The 20,919-nt window shown below is 48.8% G+C and overlaps 1 protein-coding gene across 2 annotated transcripts in view; it reads left to right on the top strand.

Annotated features, from left to right (window-relative positions):
- The window catches only part of AREL1 (apoptosis resistant E3 ubiquitin protein ligase 1), a 37,905-nt gene extending 27,243 nt beyond the window's left edge, over positions 1 to 10,662 (top strand). For both annotated transcript variants that reach the window (XM_045822877.1, XM_045822876.1), the window contains exons 10-20: positions 488 to 629; positions 751 to 872; positions 1,826 to 1,901; positions 2,416 to 2,525; positions 3,186 to 3,365; positions 3,539 to 3,664; positions 4,743 to 4,872; positions 4,964 to 5,022; positions 6,983 to 7,072; positions 7,506 to 7,681; positions 7,765 to 10,662. In XM_045822877.1, the coding sequence (XP_045678833.1) occupies positions 488 to 629; positions 751 to 872; positions 1,826 to 1,901; positions 2,416 to 2,525; positions 3,186 to 3,365; positions 3,539 to 3,664; positions 4,743 to 4,872; positions 4,964 to 5,022; positions 6,983 to 7,072; positions 7,506 to 7,681; positions 7,765 to 7,867 (1,314 nt within the window). In that variant the 3' untranslated portion in view covers positions 7,868 to 10,662. The remainder of the gene's footprint in view (positions 1 to 487; positions 630 to 750; positions 873 to 1,825; positions 1,902 to 2,415; positions 2,526 to 3,185; positions 3,366 to 3,538; positions 3,665 to 4,742; positions 4,873 to 4,963; positions 5,023 to 6,982; positions 7,073 to 7,505; positions 7,682 to 7,764) is intronic.
- The last annotated feature ends 10,257 nt before the right edge of the window (positions 10,663 to 20,919 follow it).

The raw sequence follows: 20,919 nt of genomic DNA, 5'->3' as shown, positions 1-20,919 counted from the left end.
CGGTTACCTTTTCCCGTAAGCCTGAGTTAATGGAGAGGGTGTTGGTCGTTTTGCTCCGCGGTGGGCGTGCCAGTGTGCTGAAGCTCTTTTAGAATCGGTATTCTCTTATGTTAAAAAAATTTTTTTAGACTCTTCTGAGCTTTTGGAATCTAAAGGCTAATTACGTTCCTCCACCCAGTTTGCCCAGTCACTTCAGGCAGTCCTTTACTGTTTCATATATCCTTGCTGCTTTACTCCTTTTCGTGTGCTTTGGTGGGAGGCCTCTGGAGTTGCCCGTGGTCCTTACTGAAGGCAATCCGTGACTCAGGTCATTGAAACAGTTTGCCTCACAGAGCACTGAGGACAAAAACGGGGAGATGTGCCCCTGGCAGCACTCATTTGGAGAAAACAGGCTTTTGGGTGGCTGGTACAGAAGGGTGGGGATGTGGGCGTTTTTTGCTGGATTCGAGGGTTTTATAGATGAACTCTTTTTTCCTCCTTTTGCTAGTTTTCATACCTTGGCCCCGACCCTGTCCATAAGCTCCTCACACTGGTGGTGGATGACGGCATTCAGCCTCCTGTGGAGCTCAGCTGTAAGGAGAGGAACATCCTAGCAGCCACTTTCATCCGCTCCCTCCACAAGAACATAGGTAAAGTGAGGCAGGGGTTTGAGTAGGGAAGGCAGTGACCCCGGCTGGTGTGGGTGCCCGAGGGTGTGGGCGTGGCCTGCACAGACGTCTTGTAGTCACGATGAGTCTTGCTGCTCCTCAGGAGGCTCTGAGACCTTTCAGGACAAGGTGAACTTTTTCCAGCGGGAACTTCGGCAGGTACATATGAAGAGACCACATTCAAAGGTCACCCTGAAGGTCAGCAGACATGCCTTGTTGGAATCGGTGAGTAAGTTTCATCTCTGTTAAAAGTTATTAAAGTTTTCCAACTAGAAAGCTCTTTTGGTATCTGCTTATATTCTGCAGGTAATCTTTTCCATGAAACCTGAATTCCTCTCTTCTTTAAACGTATCTATTAATGGCTGTTTTTCTGTTTGATTATATTAAGTTTGGGTCAGATTTATTGGAGGCTGGTTGACACATTGGCTTTAGAATCCGTACTGAGCTAGTTCCTGCATAAACTCATGGACTCCTGTGTAGGGCAGGTGCAAGTAGTTGTCACAGAAGAGAGTTCTGGTTACTGAATCCCTGGACTGGAGCGCTCTTGCCGGATTAGAGGGCAGTGATTTTTGTTGTCACCCTGGTCTGATGGAAAAGGAGCACCTGACGTGTGTCTGTCTCCACTGCACAGACACTGGCATAGCTCTTACATTCCCCGAGAGTGAGAGGGCTTGGTCCCGGTCCCACATGTGTTTGTGGTGTCTGGCTCTGGTCGGTGTGACTGGAAACCCCTTTTCCCAGCCTCGTTCTCCACGCGGTGCAGCTCCCCGTCTACACCTAGTCTTCGGATATAGACGTCTAGCAAACAGACTGTGCTTAACTGTGAAAACCAGGACTCCTTGGTCCTCTTGCTGACAGCTTACTAATCTGAGCCATTTTTAGTTCTTTAAGCGTTTTCTCATTAATAAAATGAAGGTTGTAAAAAGAAAAGCCAGCTTCAAATTTTCAACAAGGCAGTGGTGTAAAGATGAATTGGATTATTTTTAAAAACCTTACATCTCTTTTGGAGCCACATGCATTTAAAATACAAGGTGGTGGTATTAAAGCTGATTTATGAGTAATAGTTGCCTCCAAGAACTAGTAGACAACAGATAGCATTATTCTCGTGTTTTTGTTGCTGACACCCAAGAGGTGCCGGCCAGTGTTCTGATGCTTCCCTTCCTTTCACTGCTTTTTAGTCTCTGAAAGCCACTCGGAATTTTTCCATCTCTGATTGGAGCAAGAACTTTGAAGTGGTTTTCCAGGATGAAGAAGGTCAGCTTTGAAGTGTCATATTCATCTTTTTAAACTCTCCTCTTCACTCCTGTTTTCCGTCTTACCTTCTCTGCACAAAAGGACAAAACCCCCTCAAACACTCCCCAGCTTGTTTCTCCGAGGGAAAAATCATGGGTCAAGATAAAAGGGCGGTACTTACCGGCTGGATGACTTGGTGGGGTTCGTACAGCACAGACACACAGGGATGGAGAATTCTGGGAGTTGGAACCAGAAGGGCAAGCTTTTAACCTTTGTAGAACTGAGAGAAATGTCCATTTCCTGCATCTCTGATGTCCCGTGTTTCCACTCTAGGGGATATTAGCTTAGTGACCTTTAATCCTATAGAAAGGGGTGGGATTTTTTTAAAAGTTCACATTTTAGGTGGGCTGGAAGGGGGAAACACAAAGATAATGGAATGGAGGGAGTGTGGAGAGTATAAAACAATGAATTAATGAGCAAACATGGTAAGAGGTAGTAGGCCAGGGTGATGTTTTATTTTTATTATACTTTTCAGCTCTGGACTGGGGAGGGCCTCGCCGCGAATGGTTTGAGTTAATCTGCAAAGCGCTGTTTGATACCACCAGTCAGCTCTTCACCCGATTCAGTGACAACAACCAAGCATTAGTGAGTCTGTGACTTCCCCGTGGTGGGTGGGCAGTGTAAACTATGTTGTAAAGGGATAGACTGACAGGGCTTTGAGGTTGTGAACCTGGGAATCCGACAGCCTGTGCCCTCTTCATAATTTCCATACCTACAACATGAACTGATGAGATCGCCTTCCTCCTCTTCGCCTTCATTATTTCATCTCTAAGATAAGAGAAAATGCAGACAGATAAATGTTTGACCAAAAAGCATTACAATGCAATGGCTATTCTAAGTATAATAATAACAATAATTAAGCCACTTTCTCAAAATATACCTAAAGCTCTTGGATTCGGTATTAGACCTTTGACTAGGCAGAGATGTCAGGAGCAAATAGACTTTGGCCGAAAGAAGAGCTGGTTTAGGGACAAAGCATCACATCATCCACTGATGGACTTTTATACTCAGTCGGATGACTCCACAAACCTGATGTAAGGTTTTTCAGCCTCATGTAAGTCCATCCCTGCCTCTATCCTGCAGTCACTCAGCAGTAGCTGCAGAGAGGCCAGCACCGTTTGGATGGGCTCTGTGATCTGGTGTTGACATTCTTGCTCTCTTGGAATGCAGTTGGGAGAGAGGGTCTTCCAGGAGCAAGGCTGGAAGAAAAATGGCCCAGAGTCTTTTAATGTCTTTCTTTGACAGGTACACCCCAACCCTAACCGCCCCGCTCATCTGCGCTTGAAGATATACGAGTTTGCGGGGCGGCTCGTGGGCAAGTGTCTCTATGAGTCCTCTCTAGGGGGAGCCTACAAGCAGCTGGTCCGTGCTCGCTTCACCCGTTCTTTTCTGGCCCAGATCATAGGACTGCGTATGCATTACAAGGTAATGTCTGAGGCGTGTCTTTTCTGCTGAGGCTCCTGGCCATCAACTCTGCAGTCTCAGCATTCTGAGCTAATTGTTCTTACGATTGAAGGGGTGGGTGGTTCCAAGCAGTTCTAAATTTCATTTCCGTGTAAGAGTAGTCATGTTCCATTCTGCATCTTTTTTCTCCTCAGTACTTTGAAACAGATGACCCAGAATTCTACAAATCTAAAGTTTGTTTCATCCTCAACAATGACATGAGTGAGATGGAGCTGGTCTTTGCAGAAGAGAAGTATAACAAATCAGGCCAACTGGAAAAGGTAAGAAAGAGGATGGAGCCTGTGGGTCCCATGATTCCTGCCCTCCCCGAGAGCAGCACTGTCTAATAGAACTTTGTGCAGTGACGGAAAGGTTCTCTATTTCTGCCGTCTTTTGAACACCCAAAATGTGGCTAGTGTGACCGAATAACTGAATTTCTCATTTTATTTTATTTTCATTAACTTAAATGTAAATAACCACCTATGGCTAGCGGCAGCCACATTGGGTAGCATGGCTTTGGGCATTGCATCCCACGCTTATGATCTTGGCCTGTTTGAGTGAAGCAAAAGACCAGTAAGCCCCTCGGTCCCACCTGTTCTGCTGCACTTTCCAGTGGGAAAGGGACTTAGTGACACGAGGCACCGCTGCACAAGGCGCGTTGGAAGGGGATGGCAGTGCCCGCCTCACCTTTGATGGGGGTGACATAAATGGCTTTTATTTAAACACTGTACCTGTATGATTTTCTGATGCAAACGTAGTTCTGTTTACATTGTAGAGTTAGACAAGATCAAATGATAATTATGAAGCTAAAGTCACAGTAAAATGGAGGGCAAAATAGCGGTGACTGGGAAACGGGGACCGCTGATTGATGCCATCGTATTGATAATCACGCACCCTTCGTGACCCCCATGGGGCAGCAAGGGCAGAGTGTAAGGGAAGCCATCTTAGAATCAAGACCTAAAAAGAGTTCTTCACTGCTTCTCTGGCTCTGTTTATTCTCAGTTGGCTCAGGGGTTTAAGAAAAGAGGTTAGTAATGGTTTAATTTTGGATCGTGCATGAAAATACTGCTAATAAGGAACCATAATATCTCCCCATTGTATCACCGCTATTTGACCAGGTCAGAGAAGGCTCACTCAGCCACCTCAGAAATAGTAGCTGGTGGAATGCAGCGACAGTGGTAGGAAGGATGAAGCTCAGTAACTGTGAAACCGAGCGTGTTGAGAAGCCGGCTGCTCCGCAGAAGCTGGTGGCTGTGGTGGGCCTCAGTGAGGCCGCGTCTGTGGGGCGTCCCAGGCAGGTGCCGTCTCCTGAGCTCTCACCTCAGCCTGTCCCTGTCTGTCTGTCGCCTCTTGTTTTAGGTTGTGGAACTTATGACGGGTGGAGCTCAAACCCCAGTCACCAATGCGAATAAAATCTTCTATCTAAATTTGCTGGCCCAGTACCGGCTGGCCAGCCAGGTGAAAGAGGAGGTGGAGCACTTCCTAAAAGGTGAGAGAGATTCTGTCTCCTCTCAGCTGGGAGATGAAAACGCCTGTGTCCGTGGTGTGGGTATGGTTTTAATCGGGCTGCTTTGTTTCAGGCCTGAATGAGTTGGTCCCTGAGAACCTTCTGGCTATTTTTGATGAAAATGAACTCGAGGTGAGTGCTTCCAGTCACAAACCCCATTCTTGACGCCGTATTTTCGTACGCCCAGGCAACTAGCTTCTTGTATTTTCTGTTAGGAGATGTGATGGGAAAACCCTTTATGTGGGAATCGGTTTCATTTTTACCACTCTTCCCATGTACTGACTTGTTCTTCAGCTTGCACAAAGTTAGAGTGTGAAGATTAGAAACCAGCAAATAACTGGTTATTTTGAAAGAATAATAATTAGTATTGAGTTACTTATCAACTATTATTGATACTGGTTGAGCGAGGACTGAAGAATGTTGGTGTCATGCACAGTTTTGACATTTGAAGATGACTTAAGGGAGCGGTAGAGTTTGTTTGTTCAGGGACTATTTGTTGAGTGCCTGCTGTGGGCCACGCTCGTCTGAAGCGCTGGGGAGAGAGCGGGGAATCAGATGAAGTCCCTGCCCTCATGGCGCTGAGTTCCAGGGACGGAGACAAACCGAAAGATGTGACATGTGTCAAATTTGGGGCCACAGCACTTACAGTCGATACAGTCTTATTTCAGATTCTGTAACAACCAAAAAAGGGCTCTAAGACGGTAAATGGCACTAAGTAGCAAAATTGAAGTTCATATCAGGTGTGGGCAAAAAATAGAATAAATTTTGGAGTTTTTTTTTTGCCTACTGCTCACAGATGATTCATATAATGCAAGTTATTAGTTTCAACTCCCCATAGCCCTTAGGAAGAGTATGCTTTTGCAAACTGTAGGGAGAAAGTTCTTTAAAAATGAGAAAACAAAAAAGTTCCAGATGGTCTTGTACAATTTTTATTTTTACTAAATGAACTGTCTTCAAGAACAAAAATCAAAGTCTTGTGCAATTTTGATCACATTTTGTATCTTTAGATATGAAATCTAAACAAAATGAACTCTCCATCTCTCAGCCTAAAGTTTCTCACAGAAACCTAGTGCTGTTATTTTTGGGGCTGAGGAATAGCTACTGATCATTTATTTATTTATACTGCATTGTAATCAGTACATATATTTGTGTATATATATATATATATATACACACACACATATTTTTAATCATGAAGCAAAGCATTTATAACAGTTTGTAAAAGGGAGTAGGAAGGAAGGACACAGTTGGTCTCTTACATTTGTTCCACATACCGCTCTTAGTCACTCATTAGCTTAACAAGTTCTTTTTGAAGGAGCCCAGGCCCCTGAGGCTTAATTTGAGCTATTCTTACCTCTCGATTAGGGTGTATCATTCTTTGTAGCTATTGGGTAAGTGCTCACAGTCTGCTGAGTAACATGCAGGATCCTGAACGAGATTAGGGCGTGAACAAAATGTTTAGGGCTCAGATCTCATTAATGTTCTTGTTTTTTTGGCATGCTTTTAAATTTATCTGATTAGGCAGAGACAGGGCCAAAGGGAAGGAAGGTGGCAGAAGTTCGGTTCACGGAAGCATGGGTCCTGGGGAAAGGAAGGGCCATCCGACGAACATGTCGATGGGACTGAGGGTCCTCATCAAAGGGAAAGGGCCTGCTTTCCCCCTGGCGTTTCCAGCGCATGTCCAGAGCAGACTCAGTTGTCCGGGGCAACTTAATGCCATTTCTGTCTTTTGTTTCCATTCAAAATAATCCACATGTGTGCTTCTTAGATATATGCATCAGAAACAATTGGGGAACTTTTTCAGAGTACACGAGTTCTACCCCACTCCCAGAGACTCTGACTTAGGAGGCCTAGGAGGAGGCCGCAGGCATCCACCTGCACGGCTTTGCAGCTGCTCGAGGCAGCACTGGCCTGTTACTGTAACTGGCCTTCCCGAAGCGGCGTTCTGGCATTGTGACCTCGCCTTTTGTCTTCTTCCTGGTGCCTTCTTTATTCCACATTTTCACATATTAACGTCAGGAATTGACCTCATGCTAAGTCTTTGTCCCTCTGACTGTCCTAGTAACTAACACCTCCTTACTGTCTCCTCCAGCTGCTGATGTGTGGGACCGGGGATATCAGTGTGACGGACTTCAAAGCTCATGCAGTGGTGGTTGGTGGCTCGTGGCATTTCAGAGAAAAGGTGGGTGGACTGAATTGTTTTTAGTTGGATTTGTGTCACGTTGTAAAGAAAAAGTTTCAGAAGGAAAAAGTTAAGGAGTCAGAGAGCAGACACGTCAGCTGGGAAGAAATGATGTGTGTGGGAAAGACAGGTGGTGGTTTAGGCAAAAGGGAGCCCTGGTCCCCGGTGGCCACCATGCCGGCCGCCACAGGAGCAGGGCCTTGGAGAGTCACAGAAAGAGAACCGAACGGTTGGCCGCTGCCCTCCTGACTCTGGGGCAGAACGAACTCCTAGAAGGTTTGTCAGTTCTCACCTTTCCTACCTGCGTTCTCACAGAGAGGTAACTGGGGCACAGCCTCACTTTGGGGTGTCCTGTTGCTTCCTTACCCCCACGCCCCAGGTCAAACTCAGACCACATGCTGGTGTGACGCCGGCCTTATGTTCTTCCTGCCAGGTCATGAGGTGGTTCTGGACCGTGGTTTCCAGTCTGACCCAGGAGGAGTTGGCTCGGCTGCTTCAGTTCACGACGGGCTCCTCTCAGCTACCGCCTGGTGGCTTTGCCGCCCTCTGTCCCTCCTTCCAGATTATCGCCGCGCCGACCCACAGCACGCTGCCAACTGCACACACGTGGTAGGTGCCTAAATGCCGGCACGGAAGGGTGCCTTGCCTTTGCCAGTGTTTCTGAGTTAACCACCTCTCCCCTTGCCCTTTAGTTTCAACCAGCTGTGCCTCCCTACGTATGACTCGTATGAAGAGGTGCACAGGATGCTGCAGCTGGCCATCAGCGAGGGCTGTGAGGGCTTTGGCATGCTCTGACACCTCCTGCGTTCCTCTCGGCTCTCGTGCTTTCCGGAGCACCTGGGTGCACGCAGCGGACATCATAGCCACGGATGCCGACACAACACGTAACCATCAGCCGGAGCTGCTGCATGCTGCCCAGCGTCTGGAGTATTTGATCACCTACAGGCCTTGTCCTTCCCTTGCCCCCTCCCTGCCCACCCCCCCACAGGCCACTCTGGCACGGTACGCAACCTGAGCTGCTTGTTCAGTCACGAGAAGAGGACTACACTGCTGTAATTTCTCTTGGTTCTCCGATCTCAGTAGCGGGAGCTGCCTCATTAGCTGAAGGAGATTGCGAAAAAGGACTCAGCTCTCGTTGGGAAGCTGGTGTCCTCGCCTTGTCAACCTCCTCTGCTGTGCTCCTTCGAGGTCCCCCCTGTGGCCCTCACTACTTGACCTGAGGTCTGCGAGTCCCTTGCGGGCAGGGTTGTGCCTGTCCTCGTCAGGAGCCAGGAGCAGCGCAGACAGGAAGTGGCGCATGCGCACCGTCTTTGGCCTCGTCCCTCTGCACAGCAGCAGGCATGGGTGGTGCTGCTGGACTACCTCTGGGGGGACTGGGAGCACAAAAGGGTGTTTCCTGTGGTGTCTGAACTGGAAAAGGAGCTTCCCTGCAGGCTTTTCTAGCAATGGTCATTAACTCTCTGTCTAAGCTTTTTCTTGAGTTTGAGCCTGTGAAAAAAACAGCCCTAAGCCTGTGAAAGATAGCTGGGCTGCAGCCTCCACTGCTGAATGTGATTCTCCTTCAAGGTTCGGGGTCTGTCCAGGCGTGTGGCTGCCTTGAAGACTGCTGATGCTTGTCCCTGAGTTCTTGACACTGAGGTGCAGCTGGGCCTGGCCACCTACCTCCAAGTCATGCAGAGCTTTCTACTGAAGAAAATTTTGGAGCAAGGGACTGGGACTGTAAGAATAGCATCCCATGATCCCTGCTTCTGTCTTTGCTGGCGTTCTCTGTGAACACTTGGCAGCACTGAGGCAAGGGAAAAGGGACCAGTAGTTTAAGTGCTTGTCACAGGTCCTTGGGGTCAGGACACTGGGAACACAGGTAGAGGAGATACGTTGGGCAGTAAACCCCTGGCCATCCTGGTTGCATCCCTTCCTCCGTCAGTTACCAGCACGGGGAACTAAGGAGGGAGGAAGGGATATTGGTTTCACTGTACATGGGGATTAAAGAGAACCTGCTGCTGTCTCTTGGATGATGGCAACCTCCTTCTTCATCATGATTTGAATGAAAGCATTTTCAAGACTCCCAATCTCATCAACTTCCCCAAATTTCTTTTTTTAAGAAGGCTTTGCTGCAAGCTACCCTTCTCAATGGGGCATTCAACTCTGAGAATATTACAAGCCATCTCTATCGCCAAAACCAGCAAGTACGGAGCCCAGAGAGGAGGTGGGACTTGCGGCGATGCCTTGGCCTCCTGGAAGCGTGCCTGAGCCCTCCTGTTCCCAGGGATCGCGGGGAACAGGCCTTCCTGAGCTGCTGCTGTTCCTGCCCGACCTTACTCCCTTGCAGTTATCATTTGTCCTTCTTGGTGTGGGTGCTGACCTCAATTTGGGGGTCCAGGATCCAGCATCAGGGCCTCTATGCAGGGTCCTTCATGACACACGGTCACCGCTTTCCTCAGGGACCAGGACAAGGTGCTCCTGCTTGCCCCAGTGTTTTCCCAGGGGCTGTGTTCAGGCGGGCTGTGCCACACCCTGGGAAACACAACGCTGCCCCTCCGGCCCAGAGGGGCGTTTCCAGCTGGGGGCGGGTGAGCTCCTCCTGCTGTCTCTGGCTGTTGTTCCTCCTCTGGACTCTGCGTTCTCCCCTCCAGCAGCCCCCTGCAGACTGACGCTGGAGCTGGATTTGATTTCCTTGACTAGACCTGTCCTTTTAAGCTCTGGTCCTAGCACTTTTCAAAGCACCCTGGGCACTGCCGCCACCCAGCAGGGGCAGCTGCGTCCCTGTGGTGGTCCTTGGCCCCAGGGTCTTTGTTTAAGAAGCCCTTCGGTACTGTTGTGGTTTTCTATTCTCCCAGTTTACTCTCCTAACTGTTCAGATGTGTATCTGCTCTCTTTGGCCTTTTCCTTTTTTTTTTCCCCCTCCCTAATCCTGCCTTGGTACTAGCCAGTGTGGGGGGAAAGGAACAGTATGTTGGAGAGAAGGAATAGTGTCTGTCACCTTTTGGGCAATTTTGTATTCACGTTTCTTATTCTGGTCAGTTCTTTTATTTATGCCCTCGTGGCCCAGGTACTTCGGGGTCAGCTAACCTCTGGCATTTCAGTGTCTTTGAAGGAAAAGTGACCCCAAGTGACCCCGAGGAGAGTGTCCGCATGTCCCTAGAACTGCAGCAGAGACCAAGCCCTGCTGCCACTCTGTCAGGCCAGGCGAAAGGGCCAGACAGTTGCAGTGATAGTGTAAATATTTTGTACAGTAAATAAATGTTTAAAAGGACTAAGGAGTAGAGATGTTTTTTGCATTTTCCCAGGACTTCCTTCAGGAGCAGTCAGCTCAGGGTGGAATGTACGCCGGGAGCCCTGGCCTGTCCGAGGCCTCCTGCCCTCTCCCCTTCCCCCGACTGCTGTCATGCTGCCCAGCAGGGGCGCTGGGCGGGACAAGGGCTTGCGCACTGTGGCAAGAGCAAAGGATGTGATGTCTGTTCTCATCATTCTTTTGGACACTTATTTATTGTTGTTTCATTACATAAGAAACTCAGTGTAGAAAAGTTAGAAATAAAAAAACACAAGGGAAATAAATCACCTGCTATCCAGAGGTAACCACTATAAATATATTGATGTATCCTGGTTTGCATATAATTACACATTGATTTCCCACCATGCCCCCCACCCTCCCACAAGTGCTCTGGGCGTGGTAAACAAAAACACCGCTCCTCGATGCTGGCAGGTGGTAGCAGTTCTTTCCCCACCGAGGATAAGCTTGGCAGACGGAACCAGGCCTGCCTGGGGTCTAGAAGGGAGCGTATTAGGGACCCTGGCTTTCTAAGGGAAGTAGTGGCGGTGTCTTGTCCAGTGGCTTCCAATCCGGAAAAGCAAAACAAAATCCCATTTGGAATTATTTTTAAAAATACAGATTTTTGCCCCCACCTTCCAGACCCAAAGAATTGGAATCTTAGCTGGAAAACTTCTTTTGAAGTGCGTTCATTCTACCCCATTCACCAAGCTCCTGAGTAATATGTCAAAAAAATGAAACAAAATTCTGTACCTGTTCACATTTTTAGGTTAACCATCCTACATCTCTCATACTTCCTGCTCTCGTGTCTTTGAATGGCTCACTATGAACGCTCACTGAGTGATTTCAGCCCATGGTGAAGTTATTCTTAAGACTCAAGAGGCTGGTACGATTATTCTTGAATCAAAACAATAAATACTGGCTTCACCTTCTCATGCGCTGTTACCTCTGCGCCACAGCAGACAGAGCTCTCAGCCACACTTAGAACCACACCAGAGGTTGAACCAGAGGGCTCCTTACCTCTACTTTGGCGTCACTTAGATCCTGAAGAATAATCAACCAGCTCCAGGCAGCTTGGAATACTTCTATTCATAAATGAAAAACGACCTGGCTCATATGGCTCAGTTGGTTGGAGCGTCATCCCATAAACTGAAATGTCGCGGGTTCTGTTGCCAGTCAGGGCCAATGCCTGGGTTGCAGGTTCAATCCCCAGTCTGGACGCGTGTAGTAGACAGCGGATTGATGTTTCTCTCTCCCTTCCCCTCTCTCGAGTGAGAATAAGAAGTAAACCTGAAAAAAAAGAAAACCCTATTTGAGATGAAATGTATATACAAAAAAAAAGTATACAAGCACGTGTAAATTTAGTAATTATAAAAGACGCACGCATGCGATCACCATCCAGGTGAACAAATACAACGTTGCAGCCCTGCAGAGGGGATCTCATCCCATCCCAGCAGAAACAATCACCATAGAACACAAGTAATAGTTGTTCTACAATAATGGTTTTACCAATTCCCTTTGCAAACAGCCGGTGGCCTCTTGATGAGGTGCTAAGCAAAGTCAAGTTCTCCATAGTAGAAGAATTCGTTTTAGAAGACTTGAAAGTCACAATTAGTTTTAGAAGTCTTCTGCCACTATTGTTACCTCATGAGGCTCATTCAGGTTCCTGTTGCTGAATCTGATGAATCATATTCAGTGTCTCCTGGGTCTCTCTGCCAGGATTCCCCACAGGTATTTTAGATTGGATGCTTCTCTGCAGTACCCTGAGCCAGTTTCGTGGGCTGGTCTAACATGATCGCGCTTCTCTTTGGTGGTCAGCGGCAGGCTCTTAAGTATCATAAGTATAGTATTAAATATGACTCAGCACTAAATTGTCTCAGGAACTGTGGAATGGGTTAGAATTTCTGACTCAGCGCTGAATCTATACCATCAACAGGAAGCCAACCCAAAGTTATAGGAGAGTTTAATCTTTCTTTTTAGGATGCGAAGAGAGCGGATTTAAAGGGGTATTGTAATGGCTTTGGTCTGTGTTTGATGGAGTGGTGCTGCCTAGAGTTGGAATATGCCTTCCTATGAATACCACCCCCTATGGATACCACCCCCCCCATTCAATTCACTTCAGTTTTACTCAGAGAAGAACACTTGGTGGGAGTAGCCACAGCAGGGACCTGGTTCTCTGCAGTGAACTCAGGTGTGGTCTCCACAAGCTGGTCAGTGAATTCCTGGTAAGGAGAGGTGGGGGACGCAGTTTATTCCCAGAAGTCAGAGGAGTGATAGCTGCAGGTTTCTGATGCGACATCAGAGGTGGCTTTAACAAAGTTGCCCAGGTTGTCAATAGAGCACTAGCTTCATAGTCGCCAGCAGCAGCAGCAGCAGCAGCAGCAGCTTAAACACAAGGTGGTAACAGTGTTGGCATCTCCAGGAGCAGAGGTTAGACACGCCAGCACAGAACCATAGTGTCCGGCCACCTTCAGGAAGGTGGTGGATGACTCACCCCGGACGAAGCCTGCAGATGTGGCTGCTGCTGCCTTGGATACCCAGTTAGCGGGCCGACGCGGCCCTTGTAGTCTGATGGCTGTGAATGCCTTCGGCCAGGTGCTGCTGGCAAAGCAGGCAACTTTGGAGTGAGCAAGGTCTTAGAACTTCATCTCTCAGGGGTGGCTCTAGCACAGTCAGTGTTGGACTCTTCCAGGAGCTAGGTAAGGAGACTTCTTTTACAGACCTCACTGTGTCGGACCAGGCGGCCCATCCCGATGACAGGAACCTGCTGTATTCTCGGTTTCTGACCGCAGGGCCCTTAGCCTCCCGCACGGCACAGGCGTCTCCTATCATCTGGCCTTTTCTCGAAGAAGGTATTTTTGGACACTTTGCATTAAGTGTGAGCAATGGGATCCTCAAAGGGTAGAGAGCCATGATTGATGAACTTGAACATTCATATTTTATTTTTAACTCCCATGGTTCAACCTTGGGCAAGACAATCTTTCAGTATCAGTTTCCTGACCTGCAAAATGATGTTATTAACAAAATAAGAAAATTAGCTAATAACTTGGAGCTCTTGGCAAAACGTTTTCCATATATAGTATGTGAGATAACCATAGTGACTATGGCTTAAAGCCCCGGTAATTCCCATAGTGGGAATTACCCATAGTCTGTGCGGGTCTGGGAGCAGTGGAGGGTGCTAGAGTGGGTGGCTGGTGTGGGGTGGTGGCCCTTTTCCCACCTTGCTATCTCCAGGCAGGCCAGAGAGAATGGGTATCCAAGACACCTAGCCTGAACATCAGTGAAGAAGTCCCCAGGTCAGAAAAGACCCCCTCTCTCTCCTTCACACGGCCCTCCAAGGCCAGAGGAGGCATTTGAGGGTACCGCGTGTCAAACCTATGTCATGTGGCAGGCAACCCGGTAATACACAGCCTAATATCCTTGTCTTAACTCACCTGAATACTGAGTCATGGTAACAGTTGCTGGTGTGTGAACCTTTCCTTACGCTAGGGGGTTTAATATATATCGTCTCCTGTGGACAGTGCCCTGCAAGACTGGCTTTGTTGTTTACATTCTATACAAGACGGCTGCGGCTCAGAGAGGATAAGTAACTGCCAAGTTTCCTTACCTAGTAAGTGGCAGAGCTGTGTTTGAACACGGGTCTGTTTCATGTCAAAGCCCAAACTCTTTGCACTGCTGGTTTGTCTCAGCCAGATTAGTTTAGACTAGAAGCGGCCCGGGCACTGGGCCACCACAGCTCCCTGACTCTACCTCACGTTCCCTTGGTGACACTGTGTGACAGGTGGATACTGTATACCTTTGTTTACCTGTCAGTCACTTGAGGATTAGGAATTTATGAGGAGAGGGCCCTACTTTAAGAGATACAGCTATTAGTAGTGGCTTTAAAATCTTTTGCATGCAAAAAGTCCCTCAAATTACCAACTAATGACTTGAGTGAAGTGACTTCCAAGTTTAAATGGATCCTGCATAAAGACTACAAGACACCCTGAGGGTATAATTGAGTGCAAGGCGGGGGGGGGGGGGAACCCTTGCAATTTCAATATCCCACTTTGGTGGAAAATCCATAGATTGCATGCAAATGAAATAGAGTGAGGTCAGACACACTACACAAATACCCTGATGTTTATCTCTGGTGACTAAGTCTGCAGAAAAGGAATCATTTAAATAATTGTTTTGTGTCTAAACTCTCCTGGTATGAAACATAGCACCATTTGGCAAAGGCCAGAGTCCTGGTGGATGTCTCACTGAGGAAGCAAACATTTTCCAGATTGCCATCGTCAGAGGGACACACATACCTTGGATGAGCCCATGGTTCTGCTGGAACTATGAGCACAGCATCTGCGGGGTGTGGGGTCCTCTACCCCTCTAGGATGAGGTCACCATTTCTGCAACCCCCACTTCACCTGCATTATGGGTTTGCACATGAAGGAATCTTTCTCAATCTCCCTGTCCTCTTTCTACAGACTAACAATGTTCTCTCTCTCCTCAGAACTCCCACTCAAAGGAGTTGCCAAGACATTCCTCTGCTTGCCCGTTAGCAGAGTCAGGGATATCCGAGTGCTTGCAAGCCAGCGGGAGAGCCTTTGATGGCTTTCATGTTTGTCAAAAACAGAATGTTGTGTTATTGTGTAAGAGGGAATTATGTGCGTGTCATCATTTTGTGCTAGGAGGCCTAATCCTACTACAAGTTGCCATTTCATTTCTTAAATGTGCCTCCCCCCACCCCACCACTGATGAAAGAAAGAAAGAAAGAAAGAAAGAAAGAAAGAAAGAAAGAAAGAAAGAAAGAAAGAAGGAGGAAGGAAGGAAGGAAGGAAGAAAAAAAGAAAAAGAAAGAGGAAGGGTAGAAGAAAGAGAAAGAAAAGGAAAGGAAAGAATAGAATAGCAAATATGATGTTTCTGTTCCATCACTGGGTTTGTGGCTCCCTTTTCCCTGGAGTTCTTTGCATCTCTGCGTTTCAGCTCACGGTTCTGTGTATCAGGCACTGTGCAAGGAGCTAGAGACACACCAGATAGAATATGATCCCTGCCTCTGAGCAGCTCAGTCTTGTTGAGGGAGACGGACGTATAAACAATCTACTTTCCTTAAGAGTTTTCTTCCCCCAAGACTTGAGCACCCAAACCCATCACCACCCACCCCACTAGTTTCTCTCATTCCTGTTTAATTGGAGCAGGGCGGGGGACATTTCTGTTTATGCATTTGGAGACTTTCCACAGTATAGAGTAACAGCTGCGAGTGAAATTTGTCTAGCTCCTTACGCATGCACAAAGGGAAGGAAATTGCTCTCCCTATTGATTTTCAGAGAAGCAAGAACCCTTGCAAAGATGAATTCCAAACCAAGAGACCCAAGGAGCAAGCCCCTCGTTGTGCCATAAATATGCCATCACCTGAGCAGGTCCTGGGAAAGCAAACTCCACGGTCTTAGGACCCAGTCTCCCTTTTACCTACTCTCCCAGACAAAGCAGCCCAGAGGTGTTGACTTTGGCAGTGGGGACTGGCCAGCGGCCTGCAGCTCGGTGAATGAAATTAAAGTCTTGAGTGGATGGAGAGAGGGAAGTGTCTCTAGCACTAAGAACGATCAGAAGGGTTTGCACTCTGGTCGTGTGACCAGGGGGTGGCAGAGGGGAAACAAAGTAATGGCGTTTCCCGTGAACCTGAGGCAGGAAGAGGCAACTGTGCTTCGTGAGCGGCCGTGAGGTTGGTTGGTCTTGACCACGGTGGGAGGGCGTACTGGGCTTCACTCCAGTTTCCCTGGGTGATAATCAAGCCCAGGTGATCGGAGTCCTTGGCCATCTCTCTGCAGTGTGCTGCAGCCGGTGCGTGTCCCTCTCCGGGGTGTGGGAAGATCTCAGCATCGATTCCCCAGGCTTCTGAGCTGGACTGCAGCTGGACGAGCCTTGCGTCTGGCCATGCACTTGAGGAAACCTCCAGGCTTCCTTTCCCAGAGGGATATCTTCTCTGACACATTGTCCACGATGATGCCACCGTGAGTCTCCTCACAAAGCCAAGGCGACAGAATTAAAGCTGGGTGTTTTCCTGCAGAGCCGACACTTGCTCTCCCAGGCAGGATGGCAGGCGTGTTGGATCCCGGCAGGCGCGTGTGGGAAGCTCTGCAAATGTCTGGATGTGGGCGTGGGCGCCGCAGCCTCGCATCTGCCTGTTCCCCGGCGGTTCTGGTTTTAATAGTTCTGACTTATGATTCCCCTACACCTTGAAAACTCTGTTGTTTTGGCATCCGAGCTGTGTCTTACAGCCTCTCACACTCGGAAGTAGCATGAAAGTCTTTTTGTCAGCCCGTATCTCGAGTTTGGGCTCCAAAAGTGTCATTGTGGATTAACTAGGAGGAGATAAGCACAGCAAAATTCCAGCCCTGACTTTTGGGGGTCAGGCTGGGCCTAGGGGCTTGGCGTGGTGGGAAAAGGGGGCCAAGAGAGTGGTTGGCACGAGGCTACGGAGAACTTCGGAAACAGAGCCAGAGACTCTGGGGACGGAGGCCCAGCAAAGTTTGGCATGAGTAAAAGCTGGGTATTTAACCAGGAACAGTCACTCCATTTTTCTCGGCCTTGGCAGTGGGTCAGCGCAGCGAGCAGTTCTCGCAGGGTCCACATCCTTCCTATTGTCTCCACCCCAAACTCACTCATCGTCCCGAACATCTGCTTCAGATTTGGGTCCTTGCCTTCTCCCTGGTTCCCGTACCGAACCGTGCGTGGGTGGCAAGGGCGAGGGGGCAGGTCTGCAGGTGTGGGAAGGAGAAAGGGAGTAGGAAGGCTCCGGGAAAAGCTGCTTACAGATTCTATTTCAGGTGGGGCAGGAGGATTAAAGGTCTGCCCTATTTTTTTTTTTTTAATGTGCATTTGTGTCTGCATCACCCAGATCTGACCAGTAAGTTGTTTCACTCTCTGGGTAGAGGGAGCAACCTAGGGAGAGAATTGGGACCAGCTGGGGAAGTCTCCCGGCCATCACGTGGTCTGCTTTTCAAAGGCAGCTCAGAGTCACTCCAAAGAGAGAAAACTGAAGTGATTCGTGCCCGCAACAAGCAGTCAGGAGTGCTAATGAGGTATTAAACACCTTCTCTCCAGCTAGCAGCCGTGTCTAAGCCGAAACAGACTGTGAACCAGAGTGGGGAAACCAGCCTGGGACTGGCAGTGGCAGGAGGGAAGAAACAGGCCAGCTCCAGCCTAGTCACAGCCCCTAACGTCTCACTAGACCCTGTTCGGCTAGCCCAGTCGGTTAGAGTGCCCTCCTGCTACACCAAGGTTATGGGTTCAGCCCCCGGTCAGGACACACACAAGAATCGGGTGGCGATGAATGCATGAATAAGTGGAACGACAAATTGATATCCACCCCCCGCATTAAATCGTAAAGTTTAAAAAAAAAGTCTCATCATGAGGAATTTTAAAGTTTCTCTGGCACTTGCCCTGAAATCTCAATCCATTTTAAGTGACAGAAAGAGTCACCTCAGAACTTTTACAGTAATAATAGTAGCCAGCATCCACCACTGTGCCACGCCCGGTTCTACTCACTGCCTGGTGCACTCGTTAGTAAACTCTACAAGGTACAGACAACTGCTATTCCCATTTCACAGCTGAGGAAACGGAGGCTCGGAGGAGTGACTTGTCCAAGGGTACACGGCCCGTGATGGGTCTAGGTGTCGCGTTGGCCGAAACTTCATATCACACGAACTGAAAGGTGGGGGAGGTCGGGGGCAGGACAGTCAAACCCAGAGAACATTGGTACGAGAGGTGTTAGTGTTCTGTTCATCCTCCAAACAGAAGGACTGTGTGGGCCTCTGACTTCTGGGGCCAGAGGAAACCAGTCTGGCAGGCACTGCTCCCTCAGTCCCACCATTCCGGGCCTCCTGTGGCTTCCTAGGGCACAGCCTGTGCGCTCCAGCGCCTGCTCCAGAGCAGGAAATGCCCCTCCACCTCCTAACCCAAATCAGCAGGGCAGGGGTGCGGGGAGGCAACTTAGGGAGTTGCTCAGACTCCAGGCCCCTGGTGGGGAATGGAAGAGGAGCGAAAGGGCAGAGCTGGCCAAGGCCGGGGCTGCCAGGATCCCCATTAAACTTCAAAGCTGAGCGATGGGAGCCAAGCCCATCACTTGACTGGAAAGTTGGGCATCTCAGTGACACACCAGCTCACCCTGGCCAGCCCCTGTCTTACAGAGAAGCAACCATATGTGTCGTGACAGGCTGGGGGTCTCTCCCAGCTGCCGCTGCCCGTGCTGTGTCAGAGCCTGCTTTAGGTGGGCGTGGCCTGCTGCTGCTGCTGAGCGGTCGGTGGAGGGCGGGGCCTCCCTGATGGTGCCCAAGGGCATCGGCTGTGCAGCGGATGGGGCCAATGTGGCTGAACAAGCTCACTCGTCCTGCCTTTGAGCCCCGGCTCATGCTGTGCACTCCACGAGGGCGGCTGCCCGCCCTGGTCTGCCCAACCTCCCCGTCCTTCAAACCCAGCTCGTGCCAGCGGACTCGAAGATTACGTAAGAGAATTTGTGAAAAGTGCGAGCATAGTCAAACACATATTAAGGCTAAAAAAAATGTAGGTGTTACCATTATTGGTAATAATGATAAACCCATATGCAGCTGTCTTTGGCTTTGTTGTGGATTTGAATTTGGAAGATCTGGGATCAGACCCTGACCTTGCCACTTCTTAGCTGAAAACTGTTGGGTAAATTGCTTGATGCCTCTCTTACCCAGAAAAGATGGAGTCGAACACTATGCCCTGTACCCCACAGAGGGAGTGTGAAGCTCAAAGGAGATAATGGATGTGGGAGGTGTTGTATAGATCACAGAACCTCCTATAGATGCTGGTGTTGCCTTTCCCCTTCCACTGGCTCTCGTGGAGCTCTGGCCCCCGGGACGCTCTGGCCCCCACCAGGCCTACCCCTTGGGGTGATGCGATCCCTACAGTTGGCTTGGCCTGGGGTGTAGCTAAATCCCTTTGCCCTTTTCTGTTCAGAAGAGACAAGCCTGGAATTTTTTTCAGAAGAAAGATTGGTTTAAAAATTAAGAGGGTAGCCCTGGCTGGCATAGCTCAGTGGATTGAGCGCGAGCTGTGAACCAAAGCATGGCAGGTTCGATTCCCAGTCAGGGCACATGCCTGGGTTGCAGGCCACGGCCCCCAGCAACCGCACATTGATGTTTCTTTCTCTCTCTCTTTCTCCCTCCCTTCCCTCTCTAAAAATAAATAAATAAAATCTTTAAAAAATAGAAATTAAAATTAAGAGGGTCAATTGAGTCAAGAAAATGCACAAAAAGAGGAGCAACTGCGTTCATGAATGCTGACGTCCCCTGCTAGGAAGTGCAAGGTCCGGGGGCCAAATTCACCGAGCTGCGGCCACAGGCCTCGTTTGCTGTCCCTTGCCTGGTGGATTCAGGGTTGAGGGACACCAAAGAGAGGGAGAGCCCACAACAGCAGTGAGTCACTCTCCACCCTCACACACGGGTGAGGTGTGGCTGAATCCTGCAGACCTCGGGATGTTGGGTCTGAGCTTTCCCACGAGTTCGGCCACCAGAGGCAGACGTGCTGAGCCCGCAAGGAGGCTGACGCTTAGGGCCTTTTCTTGCCTGAGTCCCTTCCAAGGTCATGTACGTTTTCAAGGCCATGTATTTTATAATGTTGGCTAAAGTAAGATTTTTTAATGTAGTAGGTTTAGTTCCCTATCTCCACCCCAATTTTTCTTCTGTTACACTGTTACACCTTTCTTCCTGTCAGGTGGGGGGAGGGGGCTATGGCATTTGGGGTGACTAAGGGAATTTGAGCTGGGGATATATTCATTTGGGTTTATGGCGTGCATTCATTTGGCTATGTTAGGAAAACATGCGGTTGGATTACACAGGGGTGGGCAAAAATAAGTTTACAGTTGTTCATATGAAAAATATATGACACAAGAATAAATACTAATCTGAGAATAAACTCTGCGTCTTACATGCTCACAACCCTGCCCACCCCTGTGTGTAATACACTTATGTTGTGACCAGTACATATTTATTGCTGGCTGGTCTGGTTACAAATGGCTTTCTGGGATATCACCCCCGCACAGTGTGGGAGCTCATGCACTTGATGCAGTGATGGGTGCAGGGCCAGAGGCTTATCACGTCTGGCAGCAGAGGCACGTGGGTAGGAGAAGAGGAACTAGGGCTGAGACGTGCAGAGCCAGAGGCCAGTCTGCGAAAAATTCTTCCGTTCGTCAGATAGCCATCAGAGTTTCTACTGTCTGAAGCTTTTGAAATTTGGGGACTATGCTTTAAGAAAAGGAACACAAAATTAGCTCTGAAGGAGAATATTTATTTGAAATTAGAAAACCGCCCACAAGTCACAAAATCTTGAAAAGCTAGCAAATACCACAAATATCACAAAGTCCAGAGAAATAATCCAGACCAGCATCAGGAGGAGTCCCTGCCAGCTGCCCTGTGGGTCTGGATGGTGGAGGGCTGCCATTTCTCCTCGGATGGGTTGTGGGAAGAGGGACAGTAAAGGCTTAATTTCAGGATAAGCATTTGGGGTTCCCAAGAATAGAGAAAGATGGCAATAGTAACGAAGTATATATTTTATGGCATCTTTTGGCACTTTGTGCAGG

The sequence above is a fragment of the Phyllostomus hastatus genome, unplaced genomic scaffold (genome assembly GCF_019186645.2).
Source record: "Phyllostomus hastatus isolate PE091 unplaced genomic scaffold, TTU_PhHast_1.1 phas_scaffold_501, whole genome shotgun sequence".
NCBI lineage: Eukaryota > Metazoa > Chordata > Mammalia > Chiroptera > Phyllostomidae > Phyllostomus > Phyllostomus hastatus.
Note: the sequence above shows the minus strand (reverse complement) of the source record. Positions and strands in the feature narration are given on the sequence as shown.